General features: G+C 43.0%; 1 protein-coding gene across 2 annotated transcripts; it reads right to left on the minus strand.

Annotated features, from left to right (window-relative positions):
* Positions 1-1,371: 1,371 nt before the first annotated feature.
* Positions 1,372-13,242, minus strand: tubb6 (tubulin, beta 6 class V). Of its 2 annotated transcripts, none has more exons than XM_080417185.1 (9): positions 13,115-13,242; positions 11,413-11,521; positions 10,383-10,493; positions 9,177-9,292; positions 8,950-9,078; positions 8,091-8,328; positions 6,758-6,972; positions 4,997-5,361; positions 1,372-1,627 (listed from the first exon to the last, which is right to left on the minus strand). In XM_080417185.1, the coding sequence occupies exons 1-9, from the start codon at positions 13,169-13,171 to the stop codon at positions 1,555-1,557; spliced, it is 1,413 nt and encodes a 470-aa protein (XP_080273311.1). In that variant the 5' UTR covers positions 13,172-13,242; the 3' UTR covers positions 1,372-1,554. The 2 variants fall into 2 exon arrangements, with proteins under 2 accessions (XP_080273311.1, XP_080273312.1); XM_080417186.1 differs by having other exon boundaries at positions 4,989-5,361.
* Between the last annotated feature and the right edge of the window lie 1,133 nt (positions 13,243-14,375).

Consider the following 14,375-nt stretch of genomic DNA (forward strand, 5'->3'; position numbering starts at 1 on the left):
TGACTGCCAGGAAATCAAGTATCTGGGCCACATTTTTACAGACAACCTCCAAGATGATAGAGAGTAGAGACAGTGCCGCATATTTTATACCCAGGCCAACATGCTGCTTCACAGGTTCAGTATGTGTTCTGATCCTGTTAAGTGTGCACTTTTTAAAGCATTTTGCACGCCCATGTATACAGACTTCTTGTGGTGCACATACAAGAAGGGTATAGTATGCGAAGGCTTAAGGTGGCATACCATGATGCCCTGAGGATTCTACTTAAGGTCCCTAGATGGCATAGTGCCAGTCACCTATTTGTGACCTGTGGTATCCACACTGGTGAGGCTCTCTTAAGCACTGCACCACTGTGGTTCATATTGAATTCATTCTCTTGCACGCTCTTCAGTGAAAGATTAGATACAGACCACAAGAGTCAGATAAAAGTTGGGAAAATGTCCTTGTTGGATTTGAACTGGGAACCTTTTGGTTGCAAGCCCTGTATCTATACCACTGCACTACAGAGGTTCTTACTTATTCTGTTCCATTGCGTGGTCTTGACTGAAAGATTAGATAAAGGTAAAAGCGGCAGGTAAAAGTTGGGAAAAAAACATGCTGGCTGGATTTGAACTTGGAACCTTCTGGTTGCAAGCCCTGTATCTAAATAGTGCACATTAAAAACAAGTTCAACCAATACTGACAAAAGTGCTGTCTAATATTATAAAATGAGTAATACTCATTTATTCTTGTTCTTAAAACGGGAGCAAAAACGCTAAGGACGAAACGGGACGAGACAAGATATATTACTATTATTACTTTATTGCCATTTAGTCTTGTTGTTGCAATGTCAGGAGCCGAAACAATGATACTCTCTTTATAGTCTGGAATCTCTGTGTGGAACCTGCATTTCCAAGGCATTAAAAAAAGAATGCCTCTGGTGATAAACCCCCCCCCCCCCCCCCCATTTGCATAGTGGCCCTGATTGGTGACCCACAACTTCGGGGGCAGGGAAATCCAATCACAACCGAGCGGGGTCAGACCAAATCTGCCGACGGTTATTTTTTATGTGTTTTGCACTGGCAGATTGGTCTGGTTTCCAGGCTACTCTATTTATACCTGTACTGTATATGGGATGAAACAGATACAACCTTGGATGGTCTTTGATCTTCAATATCTTTTTATTGCTTTTGTTACATTTTCATCAACAAACGTAGAAAAACTCAACCACACGATTTCACTTCAGCAAAAAGATAAACACTCCACATGTAACGCTTATAAATTATGAATGGCAGCCAGGAAGAAGTCGTGAAAACGTGATTATGTGACAGTGATGATCTTCAAAAATGTCCAACTTTTATTGGAAGACGAACCTCATATATCTCTGAGACCCAATCTATTCTGTAAAATCCTCTGTGCTAATTTAACTCTGAGAGTGTACAAATGGAGCCGAATGGATCCGAAAGGGTCCGTTTGTACACTCTCAGAGTTACAGACCCGTTAATGGTCCATTTAGACCCCTGGTGGTACCCGGACCCGACGTAAAGAACCAGTAGCTTTACACGCCAACTCCGCCCCTAGTCTTCCGGGTCGATGATCTCATCCTGGTCTCTGATTGGTTCCTCTGGCTGCTGGTCCTCACTCCACTTCCTGTTTGAACAGATATTCACAGATGTGTGTCAGTGTTGCCATGTTCGCTTATTATAAGCGACTTCAGGCTAGTTTTTCTGTAAAGTCGCTTTATAGTCGTAAATATTGGAAGTTGCTGGTTGCTGTTTTTTGGGCTTGTTTCTAAAGTGTAGTTGCTTAGTTGGGCTTTGCTTCCTAATGGTGTTTAAACCAGTGGTTCTTAAACATGACCCCTATCTGAAAATAGCAGATCTACAAGCTCACAACACTGGTCATTGACCTTGGTTACCAGCATTCCATTTAATAATTTCTAATAAAATTTTCTCTACATCAGGGATCTTTCAGGCCAAGGACCCCTTAGCTGAGAGAGATGAAGCAGGGACCCCCACTACATATTGTATAAAATGATGTTGATAGATTTCATAGATAGCTTCATAGACTGTAAATCGCTCTGGATTAAGAGCGTCTGCTAAATTCGTAAACTGTAGACGTGTTGTGTGAATTAATGTTTTATTGTTTGTTTGTTTGTTTACATGTGATCTTTTCTATTCATATATTGGATTCATGTTCAGTGTGTATGTTCAGTCTCTCTCAGGCTCTGTACTTGGCCTGCTCTTTTTTCCCTTAACACCAAATCTCTTCACTGGAAATAGCACATCTACAGGGGGTGTAGAGTTCCTAGAATGTTGTAATTCTTTCTATTAAACACATGTAGGATGTAGTTATTCTATTAAACACATTTAGAATGTAGTTATTTGTTGAAATTGTATGTGTGTGTATGTATGTATGTGTAGTGCCTCTGCTTTGTCACAAGATGGAGCACTTTCCTAACATTCCGTGTGGTCTCACTAGTGTGTGTGAGATGAAGCATACTACTTAGCAGGAACTCAATCAATAGTATGTATGTATCAATAGTATGTTGAAAATTGCATACTGTTTAGTATGTAGTACGTTAGTATGTGATTTCAGGCTGTAAATAAGCTCGATAACACAAAAAGCCCCAGGGTGCTGTGATATGTGAGAAAACACATTATGTTGACTTATTTTAGTTATTACAATTTTTAGTGACTGGGTTAGACAGTCTCACTGGGCTGCTTCACTGTCAGCCCAGTGAGACTGGCTGACAGGCCTCCTGACACAAGCATGCTGGGATACCAGTTGGACACACACACACACACACACACACACACACACACACACACACACACACACACACACACACACACACACACACACACACACACACACACACACACACACACGGGTCTTTTCTGTCAATTCAACCATTTGATTCCTTTCTCTCATGACCAATTCTCTCTCTCTCTCTCTCTCTCTCTCTCTCTCTCTCTCTCTCTCTCTGAGTGTGTGTGTGTGTGTGTGTGTGTGTGTGTGTGTGTGTGTGTGTGTGTGTGCTCTCTCTGTGTGTGTGTGTGTGTGTGTGTGTGTGTGTGTGTGTGTGTGTGTGTGTGTGTGTGTGTGTGTGTGTGTGTGTGTGTTTGTGTGTGTGCGTGCGCGTGCCTGCGTGCGTGCGTGCGCATATTGTGTATGTGTATTGTTAGCTTTGTGCCTTGCTAAGAACAGAAGCGCTAGCTCAGCAGCTGTTTACAATTCCACACAGTGTATCAGCAAGTCTAGACATGCTTCAGGACAGGACCTACACAGTACAGTTTCACATAGGCCAGTGCTTCTTATACATTTTCACGTCAAGGACCCCCAAATTAATGAATGTATTCACGGACTCCCACCTGAAAATATTTTTGTGCCAGGGACCCCTATAAATTGTTTACGATTTTTTTGAAAATACCAGATCAACAAGCTCACAAGGAGTTACGATGCATTGTGAGCTTTCAGATCTATTTTCAAATACCCAATATATATAGGGTTAAAGTGGTTAAACCCTAACCCTGATTTAGCTGGAGACCCCTCAAGGACTAGTGGGGGTCCCCGGACCCCAAATTGAGAACCATTGCCCTATATACTACAGTATAGGGTTTCATATTTATAGAGTTGCATAGGGATATGCTACAGTCAGCTTAGCCAACACCCACAGACAGATATATTTAGAACAACTCCTCTTATTGTTGTAGCCTACTTAGCACTTGAGAGTCATAACATATTTCCATTGGAGACAAATGCATTATAGACTCTATATAATGAATTTGTCTCCAAATGGATTTATAATAGAGGAGTCTGTGAAAGTGTTATGATTTAGTCAACTGCTAAGGATTTAACTTGACTGCTATCCTTAAATGTAAATTGTTTGTCCTCTCCTACCTACTGGTTGACACATAGTACTGCCTGGAGCTCATGAGTTCAATATCTCCCCTGGCTAAGAGGGGATTGACCAGGGGACCCTCTGAAACCAACTCAAGGACCCCTGGTGGTCCCCGGACCAAAAAGTAGCATACATTCTGACCATAGCCCATTTTCCACAAGGTCTTAGCCTATGTCAAATAAGGACAGATTAAATTAGTTTTTTAAAGTAAATGTTTGTCAATGACTTACTGACAGACTCATAGGTGTAACAAGCACCTGAATAGTACTCATGCATGCATGCACGCATACACACGCACACACACACGCACACGCACACGCACACACACACACACACACACACACACACACACACACACACACACACACACACACACACACACACAGTCAGTCTGTTGTGTCTGTCTGTGAGGTTAATCCACCTACAAACAGAAGTGCTAGGAAATCAGTTTTGAGCTACAATGGAGTGATGTCGACAGGGATTAGCCAGGCTGTTGACTGGGACCCTTTCTCTACTATCTGTCTGTGGACTCATGTACCCTATTTTGTCAAAAATAGCAGATCTACAAGCTCGTAGCTTGTAGATCTGTTATTTTTGAATAGCCAAAGTATAAAATAATGGTTATAGCTCAAATCTAAAATGACACAGATGCGTTTCCGGATTGCACGGGTTAACTCAATTTGCTGGGGACCCTCTGGAACCCCCCTCAAGGACCCCACGTTGAGAGGAACTGTTCTTACTAGGGCAGTGGTTCTCAAACTTTTCTGGATCATGGCCCACTTGAAAATCTCAAAAGCGTTTGCGGCCCACCCATCTGACCACTTAATGGATGGACTGTTATCTGACCACTGGGTGGGCCACGTGCATTTTCAGAGCATCTTTATTTTAATGATCAACCAATTGATTGTGTTCTGAACTTCTGACTTGGATCAATGGAACATAGTAGTATAAATGTTTTTATAAGCTCGCAGGGCTGATCAGTAAACAGACACTGCACTAGTCGTCACTTTCTCGTCACTTTTAGCTTAAGTGCGAGCTGATATATATGACTGTGTCATTTTTTGTTTTTATATTAACGTAATATTATGATTAAAATCTTAGTGTCACCTCCTTACTCGTGGATGTCGTCCTCCTCCTCGTCGTCAAAGTTGTCGTCTCCGTCGTTGGCGGTGGCGTCCTGGTACTGCTGGTACTCTGACACCAGGTCATTCATGTTGGACTCCGCCTCCGTGAACTCCATCTCGTCCATGCCCTCACCCGTGAACCAGTGCAGGAAGGCCTTGCGGCGGAACATGGCCGAGAACTGCTCCGACACACGCTTGAACAGCTCCTGGATGGCCGTGCTGTTGCCGATGAACGTGGCGGCCATCTTGAGGCCGCGCGGCGCGATGTCGCACACGGCCACCTTCACGTTGTTGGGGATCCACTCCACGAAGTAGCTGCTGTGCTTATTCTGGATGTTTAGCATCTGTTCGTCCACCTGAAGAGAAACAAACAAACTGCTTGAAGACCAAAAAAAACATAGCGGTGGACAGTATTGAAGTACTTTTACTTTGGTACTTTAAAGGGATAGTTCACCCCCAAAATGACTTTTTTCTATCTATTGGTCACCCCATGGAGACTTGAATTCATGGATATTTTTTTGTTTTTGTCGCGTTCCTAAGCCAATAATTTGATGACCGGCAGCGGTTCCGGTAGGAGACTCAAAGAGTCTCCTTTGTGTCTCCTACCGGAACCGCTGCCTACCAGTCCGCTGGTAGGCAGCTTTAATTAATTAATCAAATTATTGGCTTAGGAATGCGACAAAAACAAAAAAGAATCCATTGATTCCAGTCTCCATGGGATGACTAATCGATAGACAAAAAACATTCTTTTGGGTGAACTATCCCTTTAAGTATATTTTGATGGCAATACTTTTGTACTTGACATTTACTCAGGTAAAATGTTGAATATAGACCTTTTACTTGTAACAGAGTATTTCTACTCTACTGGAACTTCTTTCACCACTGCTAATACTATAGGGATCATAGACTGTAAAAATAAATATGGACTATGGGGACGTGACGTCATCCATTGGTTTCTACAGAGCTGCTTTGAAGCCGGTAGTTCAGCGAATTAAAATTCACCATCTTGGATTTCCGGTTGAAAATGATCTAATGCTATTGGATGGAATGGGAGCGAGGGTGCGTCTTCACTCAGTAGAACCAGTAGAAGCATACCCTTCTTCATAATAAATGTAAGAATTAATGGGAGCATAATTTACAAAAAACACCTGAAACTAGCGATTGACAACAAAGTCTTTATGAAAAGCTTTACTAAGGTAATGTGTGAAGTCCAGTCATATTTTCATTGGCTTTGACAGGATGAAATGTTTTCTGCAGCTACAGGAGGGGAATTAGCAGAAATTAGTGACACCTTCTAGGCCAGGGGTCTTCAACAGGGGTCCGGGACCCCTATGGGGTCCTCAGAGTTATTACAGGGGGGCGCAAAATCTTTGTGAGATATGTTTTTTTTTGTCTTTTTTACATTAACCACTTGAACCCCCAAAAATAGCAGATCTACAAGCTCACAACGCCTCGCCTGCGAGGCGTTGTGAGCTTGTAGATCGGCTATTTTTGGCAAAGAATTTTGGTGTAGAGGGGAAAAAGAGCAGACCAAGTAAAACATCAGAAACACAATGTTATACAATATAGAGGGGGTCCCTGCTTCATCTTTCTCTCAGCTAGGTGGTCCTTGACCTGAAAACGTTGAAGACCCCTGTTCAAGGCCACTAATGAGAACTGCAGTGTTTTCATTACTTCCGCACTGGCTTCATATTCAAGATCAGAAGCTTGCCGCCCGACCGGGGATCTTGAATAAACCAAACCAAAGCACACCTCCTTCATGGACATGGGGCCGCGGAACACGGCCGCCACTGTCAGGTAGCGGCCGTGGCGCGGGTCGCAGGCCGCCATCATGTTCCTGGCGTCGAACATCTGCTGGGTGAGCTCGGGCACGGTGAGGGCACGGTACTGCTGACTGCCACGCGCCGTCAGAGGGGCAAAGCCTGGCATGAAGAAATGCAGCCGGGGGAAGGGCACCATGTTGACCGCTGGATAGATAGACAGACAGACAGACAGATTAACCACTTAAGCGTTATTTTATACTTCGTCGAATCGTCGCACAACAGTGTTCTGCAATAATAGCGAAAATAGCCGATCCTCAAGCTCCCCAAAGCCTCCCCTTTTCACCTGCCTGATTTTTAGCCCACGTAGCTGGCTGGAAATCTAGTCCTATATAGAGCATCGCAGTTCCCGCCCCTTCCGGGTTCCACCGCAAAATACATTTTTCCCATTGACATTTCCAAAAATATTTATATCAATTACTTTAAGCCCAGAATCAAGCCATCCAGGGTCCTGGTGAATCATGACCATAAAACGTTTGATTCTGTGATAAAAAAAAATTGAAAACGGCAAAACAAAGGGTATTTATTAAATTAAAGTATATCATATAATTAAATATAAAATAAAAAAAATCACAGAAAAAAACGTTTTATGGTCATGATTCACCAGGACCCTGGATGGCTTGATTCTAGGCTTAAATTAATTGATATAAATATTTTTGGAAATGTCAATGGGAAAAATGCATTGAGTTTTTCCTTCCGGCACCAGGAAGTGGGCGGGAACTGCGATGCTCTATATTGCACTGATCAGAGCAATGGTCAGTGAGTTAAGGCCTTTTTGAAGTGTTAAACACCACTGTAACACTGTTGTAGGGCCCCATACAGTATGTACTCGGCACACAGTGTTTGGAGAGGATCAGAGCAACGGTGCGCCTAGCAAGTCCGGATGTTACGTTTGTGATGTCCACCGTCCACCCAGTATTATGCAATTATTATTTTTGTTTAAGATTTATTTTAGGGCTTTTATGTCTTTAGTGACAGGACAGTAGGCTGGCAGGAAATGGTGGAGAGAGATGGGCATGCAGTGACATGCAGCAAAGGCTGTCAGGATCGGGACTCGAACCCGCGACACACTGTCAGGCTACACTGAGCCTAGGGTGCCTGGACCGCTACGCCAGCGGTCCAGGCCATTATGCAATTTTAATATAGGATAATGACATATCCAAAATAGCGGCAGAGTATTGATCGATTATCTCATAAAATTATCGATTATCGATAATATTTTTTAAATTATAAAATTGTTTAACCGCTCCCTAACAGTAACGTGCCTAGCTTGCGCAGGTCTGCGTTGAGCTGGCCGGGGAAGCGTAGCGAGGTGGTGACTCCGCTCATGGTGGCCGACACCAGGTGGTTGAGGTCGCCGTAGGTGGGCGTGGTCAGCTTGAGCGTGCGGAAGCAGATGTCGTAGAGCGCCTCGTTGTCGATGCAGTACGTCTCGTCTGTGTTCTCCACCAGCTGGTGCACCGACAGGGTAGCGTTGTAGGGCTCCACCACTGTGTCTGACACCTACAAACGCACACACACACACAAATATTGTACTTTTGCTCTATTTCTAGGAAGGGAAAATGTACATAACTACTTAAGCCCCGTTTTAAATCAAAAATAGTGAAAATAGCAGATGTACAAAATAGCAGACCCAAGTAGGGGTTGAGTAATTTGTCCACCGCAGGTAATAATATTAACCCATTCAATCCAGGAACGCATCTGTGTCATTTTAGATTTGAGCTATAACCATTATTTTATACTTTGGCCGTTCAAAAATAGCAGATCTACAAGCTCATAGCATGTCACTTCGTGCCACGCTACGAGCTTGTAGATCTGCTATTTATTTTAAATCTTGAACATTTGTGCAAAAATTTAATACATATATTTTTTTTAACAACATTTTTAACTCAAATCTTTGCTTCTGGAGGTCCCTGGAACAAAATATTTTACAAATGTTCACTTACAATATTCAAAGATTTGCACAAATCTTCACGATTTTTCAAAAATAGCAGATCTATGAGCTTGTATATCTGCTATTTTTGAATAGCCAAATAAATCTAAAATGACAGATGCTTTCGGGTGGGTTAATACAATTTGAATATCATCCATCCATCCATCCATTCCCGCCTTCTCCGGTGGTACCTTAGGTGAAGGCATGACGCTGAATGTGTTCATGATTCTGTCAGGAAACTCTTCCCTGATCTTACTGATGAGCAGCGTTCCCATCCCAGAACCAGTCCCTCCTCCCAGTGAATGGGTCAACTGGAAGCCCTGGAAATACAAGAACACAAATGACACAACCGTCCCAGAACCAGTACGAAAGGATTCAACTTATCAGTCATCCATCCATCCATTTTGAAGATGTTTACCTGCAGACAGTCACAGTGTTCACATTCCTTCCTCACTACATCCATGACAGAATCCACTAATTCAGCTCCCTCTGTGTAGTGACCCTTCGCCCAGTTGTTACCTGCACCCGTATGTCCTGCAAACGGTGACATAGAACAGTTGTTGTCGACAAAGTAGACAAGTGAAGTTTATAGGTACCAGTTTAGGTGTGTGAAACCGACCTCTGAATCGTGCTGTAGTGTCAGGAGAACTATAAGTGTTTCAGCCACTTCTTCCGTCAACACAAAGAGAAGCTTGCCTCAGGTTTCAATGCTCTCAGATGGCAACGTTGACACTGATTGTCATGAGAGTGCCATGTTGTCATGACTTTTGACCCTAGCACGCAGTTAGGGTCAAAGGTGTGCATTCTGTCACACCTCGAAAATAGACGATCTACAAGCTCGCAACGTGTCGCTGTGGTGATATGCACATGGTTAGTCACTCTGTCTGTGCGTGTGTGTGTGTGTCTGTTTCTCATCCCAGGGAGACATGAGTTTATAAACCTCAGGACTGTTTACAGTACAGAGCACACACATTCTCTGGGGTTTCATTTATGTCTCCATATTTCCTAACACCTCTGCCTCCATGCAGTTCATCTTTTGAAGTGACGTTTCTCATCATTTGAGGATATTACCTGGGTTCCAAGTAGCGTGTCTAATAAATGGTTTCATTGGATATATTTTAAGGGGCTTGAAAAGCCTGGTCACTCACCACATAAAATGTTGGCACTGTAATTTTCTGCAAAGAAACACTGAAACTGGATGTTTTGTTTTTAATGTTTCTAGATGTGGACCATGTCGACTCAGTCCTAGATTATTTTTGTTTGTATTAACTGGGAACATATAAGTTACTATTCTGTGCCTATCAGCACGCAACTCCAACGACGCAGGGTTAGCAGGGGGTCATGTCTATGTTTCCTCAGCCATTTGTTCCCTCAGTTTAGGATTGGGCTTGGGGTTAGTGTTAGTTTTGAGGGAACATAGGGCTGAGGGAACATAGTTACGCTCCCGTCAGAGGCAGTGGGCTTGCACCCCAAGATGACATTTGTAGAAAAGTACAACTGAAATGTTTCTTCTCTGCTGATTTGGTTGGTTTGATTCAGTGCTAGAGTGTGATGTTCAGGTTCTGTATTTTAGGGTTTGATCCAATGTAGAGGTGGAGTTTGTCATGTTTTACAGGCTGTTTACCGAAGATGAAGTTGTCCGGTCTGAAGAGTTGTCCAAATGTTCCTGAGCGAACGCTGTCCATGGTTCCTGGTTCCAGGTCGACCAACACCGCCCGGGGGACATATTTATGTGCTACACACACACACACACACACACACACACACACACACACACACACACACACACACACACACACACACACACACACACACACACACACACACACACACACACACACACAATATTAAAAGCTAGTACTTTCACAGGACTTTGAGCACAGTTGTATTTGTGGTGTTTATCAGATTGTAATAAAGAGTTAAAGCCACAATCCGTCAATTTTAATGTCCTACCAGAGACTCCAACTTTGGTCCCCCACGCAAGCGCTTACATTTGTAATATTGAGCTGTAATGGAGAGCTATTCTGCTATTCTGGTCTTCTGCTATTCTGGCCCTACCAGGGGTGGCCATAGCTGAATGGGTAGAGCCTGGGAAACAAAAGGTTCCAAGATCGACTCCCAGCCCCGCTTCCCCTCTGCGCTCAAGTTTGACCACTTGAGCAGCAATCCGCTGGGTATTGTCGTTATTATCATTATTATTATTATATTAGAGCCCATTTGGGCAGAGTATAAATTGTGATTTGACCTGGCTTTACGCTATACCTGTTGTCAACTGGTAGGTGTCCTACCCTATACCATAGGATCTACATTTCTTTTTTGAAGAGTGAGAGACCTGCAGATGTAGGTTACTAGTTATACTCTACCATACAGGTTGATCAAAAATAACATTTAATTCACACAAAAGAGTTATATATTGCAGCTTGAATTGACCCTTTCTAAAGTCCTGCCCATCTTCCATGCCCTGATGCCCATGACCAAACCACTACATGTCTAACTCCAACCCCATCCTGAATCTGTTCTGTACATAAATCTAACTCTAAAACATGTAACCATAAAACCACCATTTCTCTTGTGAAGACCCACTTTGTGGGGGCTTGTGGGGACATTTGGCTCTCACAAGTAGCGCGCACAAACAGTGATGTGTGTGTACTTACAGGAAGCCTCATTGTAGTAAACATTGACTCTGTCCAGCTGTAGATGTGAATCACCCACATAGTTCCCTGTCGGGTCTATACCATGCTCATCACTGATCACCTCCCAGAACTGATAGAGAGACAGACACAGAGGCGAGAGAGAGGGAAAACCTTAAAACAAAGAGTTTTTTATTTTTTTCAAAAGTGCCCCACCAAGCTACCCTTACCCTTAAAATGAAGGTAAATGACTTCAAGGTCAAAGTCGATGACACAATCATCACTAGCAAAGAAGAGATTACCTATTTGGGATGTATTCTGGACAAATACCTGTCAGGTGAAAGCATGGCAACAAAGGTGGTCAAAGGAGTAAACCAGAGAACCAGATTTATGGGCAGAGTTTCCTCTTTTGTCAACCCTCAGGCCCTCAGGACCCTCTCAGGGGCCCTGATTCAGCCCCTTTTTGACTATGCTAGCTCCTCTTGGTACTCCAACACCTCAGTGTCACTGCAGACTAAGCTTCAAACCTCCCAAAACAAACTGATCCGACTACTTCTCGGACTGGGGCCCATGACCCACCTCTCTCCCACTCACTTTGCCAGCCTAGGCTGGCTCAGGGTGGAAGACAGGGTTAAACAACTAAAAATGGGTCTGGTCTTCAAAATTGTAAATGCAGATTTGCCCGATATGCCCCCTATACCCGCATATCTGTATAAATACCTCGAAAAAGTTAGTGACACCCACAGCCACGAAACTAGAGGGAGCGTAAACAACAATCTGGTACCACCCACCCATAAAACAAACATGGGCAAATTCTCCTTCTATAGCACAGCCACCAAGGAATGGAATAGTCTAACCCCATCCCTCAAAAAATGCAGTTCGCTGGGCTCATTCAAAACAGCCCTAAAAACCCATCTTTCTGGAGGCCCGAAAGAGGAGCTAGTACCAGTTTCCCTGTAGACAGACGACCCCCCCCCCTCCTCTTTTTGTACATATTTTGTATTTCCTCATGCTTTTTTTGTATATAATTTTTATTTTTCCATGCTTCCCCCCCCCCCTTTTTTTTTTTTTTTTTTTTGTACATATATTTTTTAAATGCTTTTTTTGTACATAGTGGTACTTTTTCTGTATTATCTGTATTTTCATGTTGATTTTTGAACTGTTTGGTTGCTACTATATATGTCTATGAAATTAACTCAAGGACCCCAACGGAAACAAGTCCGCAAGGACTTTTTTGGCCGGACCTTTTAGACAAAAGCATTATAAATGTAACTGTGTTGTTTTACATTCTTTTGCCTAATAAAAAATTCAATCAATCAATCAATCAATCAAACCTAGCCTGGGCCAGACCGGTCTGCAGAAGACACACGACCGAGATCGTTAACCAGGCAAACCTTTGCCTACATGTATAAAATTATTCCCAACTTCAAATGAATTTTGTTATCGTTTTGTAAACAAGTTTTTCTAAGTTATTCCAGTTTTCAAATGTATAAAATGTATACAAATATTTTTCTACTTTTGGTACTTTAAGTACAGTTTGATACCAATACTTTTGTACTTTTACTCAAGTAAAAATGTTATTCTGGACTTTTACTTGTAACAGAGTATTTCTATATTGCAGTATTGCTACTTTTACTTACGTTAAAAAAAAAGTAATACTTTTTCCACCACTGAGTATAGGTTACCACTGGTTTAAATGTTTTCATATTGAAAGAAACAGTCCTACCTTGGTTCCAATCTGGTTCCCACACTGCCCGGCTTGGATGTGAACAATTTCCCTCATTTTATTTTCCTTTTTAAAGTCGTGATAAAAGTTTTCCCTCTGCCTTTTGCTCCTTCTGTCAATGTGCGCTCGGTGCGTGTCACTATGCCTGTGACTGTGTGTGTCACACTGTGCGTGACTGTCACTGTGCGTCCCAGCTGTGCGCACCGCCTGAATTCCTGCTCTCCTCCGCTGAGGCGCGTTCGCACAGCCACACCCTGCATGGTACCTAAGCCCCCGTCCCCCTCTGGGATGTGTTCCATTCCAAACGAACGACTCCCTTCCCCTTTGAGGCTATCATTAGTACGCAATTGAGACGTGGAACATAGACTACAATGGATAACCATTACTGCATATTGTAGGCCTATATCACTTGGGATGGTTAACCATTACTGCATATTGTAGGCCTATATCACTTGGGATGGTTTTTCATTCAAATAAATCCTGCGTCGTGGCTACAAGTGTGCGGATTTTTCTTTTATACAAGGTCAGCAGTACCACACCAATACTGGTGTTTGGCCTCCCCCCATTGTTTGATAGGCCTATAGTGCGTACCAAAAAGTCCTGAAGGGGGCATCAACAAGTGTGATTTGGTAGCGCAGACATCTTGGTGGGGTATAAACAGGTTGACTTGACATTGACCCCCACCAGTATGTCTGCAGCTACTATGCCACACCCCCCGTGGTGACGACACGTTGGCAAGCACTATATCACTTAACACAACCACAGTGCTTGGAGAAAGAAAGACTGATATGCACAATAAAATCCAGGAAAATAAACTGACAAGACGTAGGGGTCCATGACATAAAAAAACGTTATGACACCGCACTCTTAAATCTGACAGAGCTTCTGCCGTGTGTAACTACAACAACCCATGTATTAATATCCATGTAGGTAAGTGATGAAGGAAGCAGAGAAGGGAACATGTTTGAGGAATGGAACGTGAGCCATGGACTTCCCCTCAGAAGCTCCGCGGGTCAGCTGTTCCTGACAGAGCTCCACTCCACAGCCACATGCAGTGTCAGCTTACAGTGTCATAGAGGCCATACGTTATGACTGTACCAATCATCACTGGTAGCTTTTACACATTTACTTAAACTTTTATGAATAAAATGTCATTTTGTCCAATCTGTATGGTAGAGTATGTTAACTTACACAATTGGGGTGGTTGCATTTTGTCTCACTGCACTTCTATTGAGACATTTAGATTGTGTCAAAGGTCATG

This window comes from Gymnoscopelus braueri (assembly GCF_963280865.1).
Source record: "Gymnoscopelus braueri genome assembly, chromosome: 21".
Lineage (NCBI taxonomy): Eukaryota > Metazoa > Chordata > Actinopteri > Myctophiformes > Myctophidae > Gymnoscopelus > Gymnoscopelus braueri.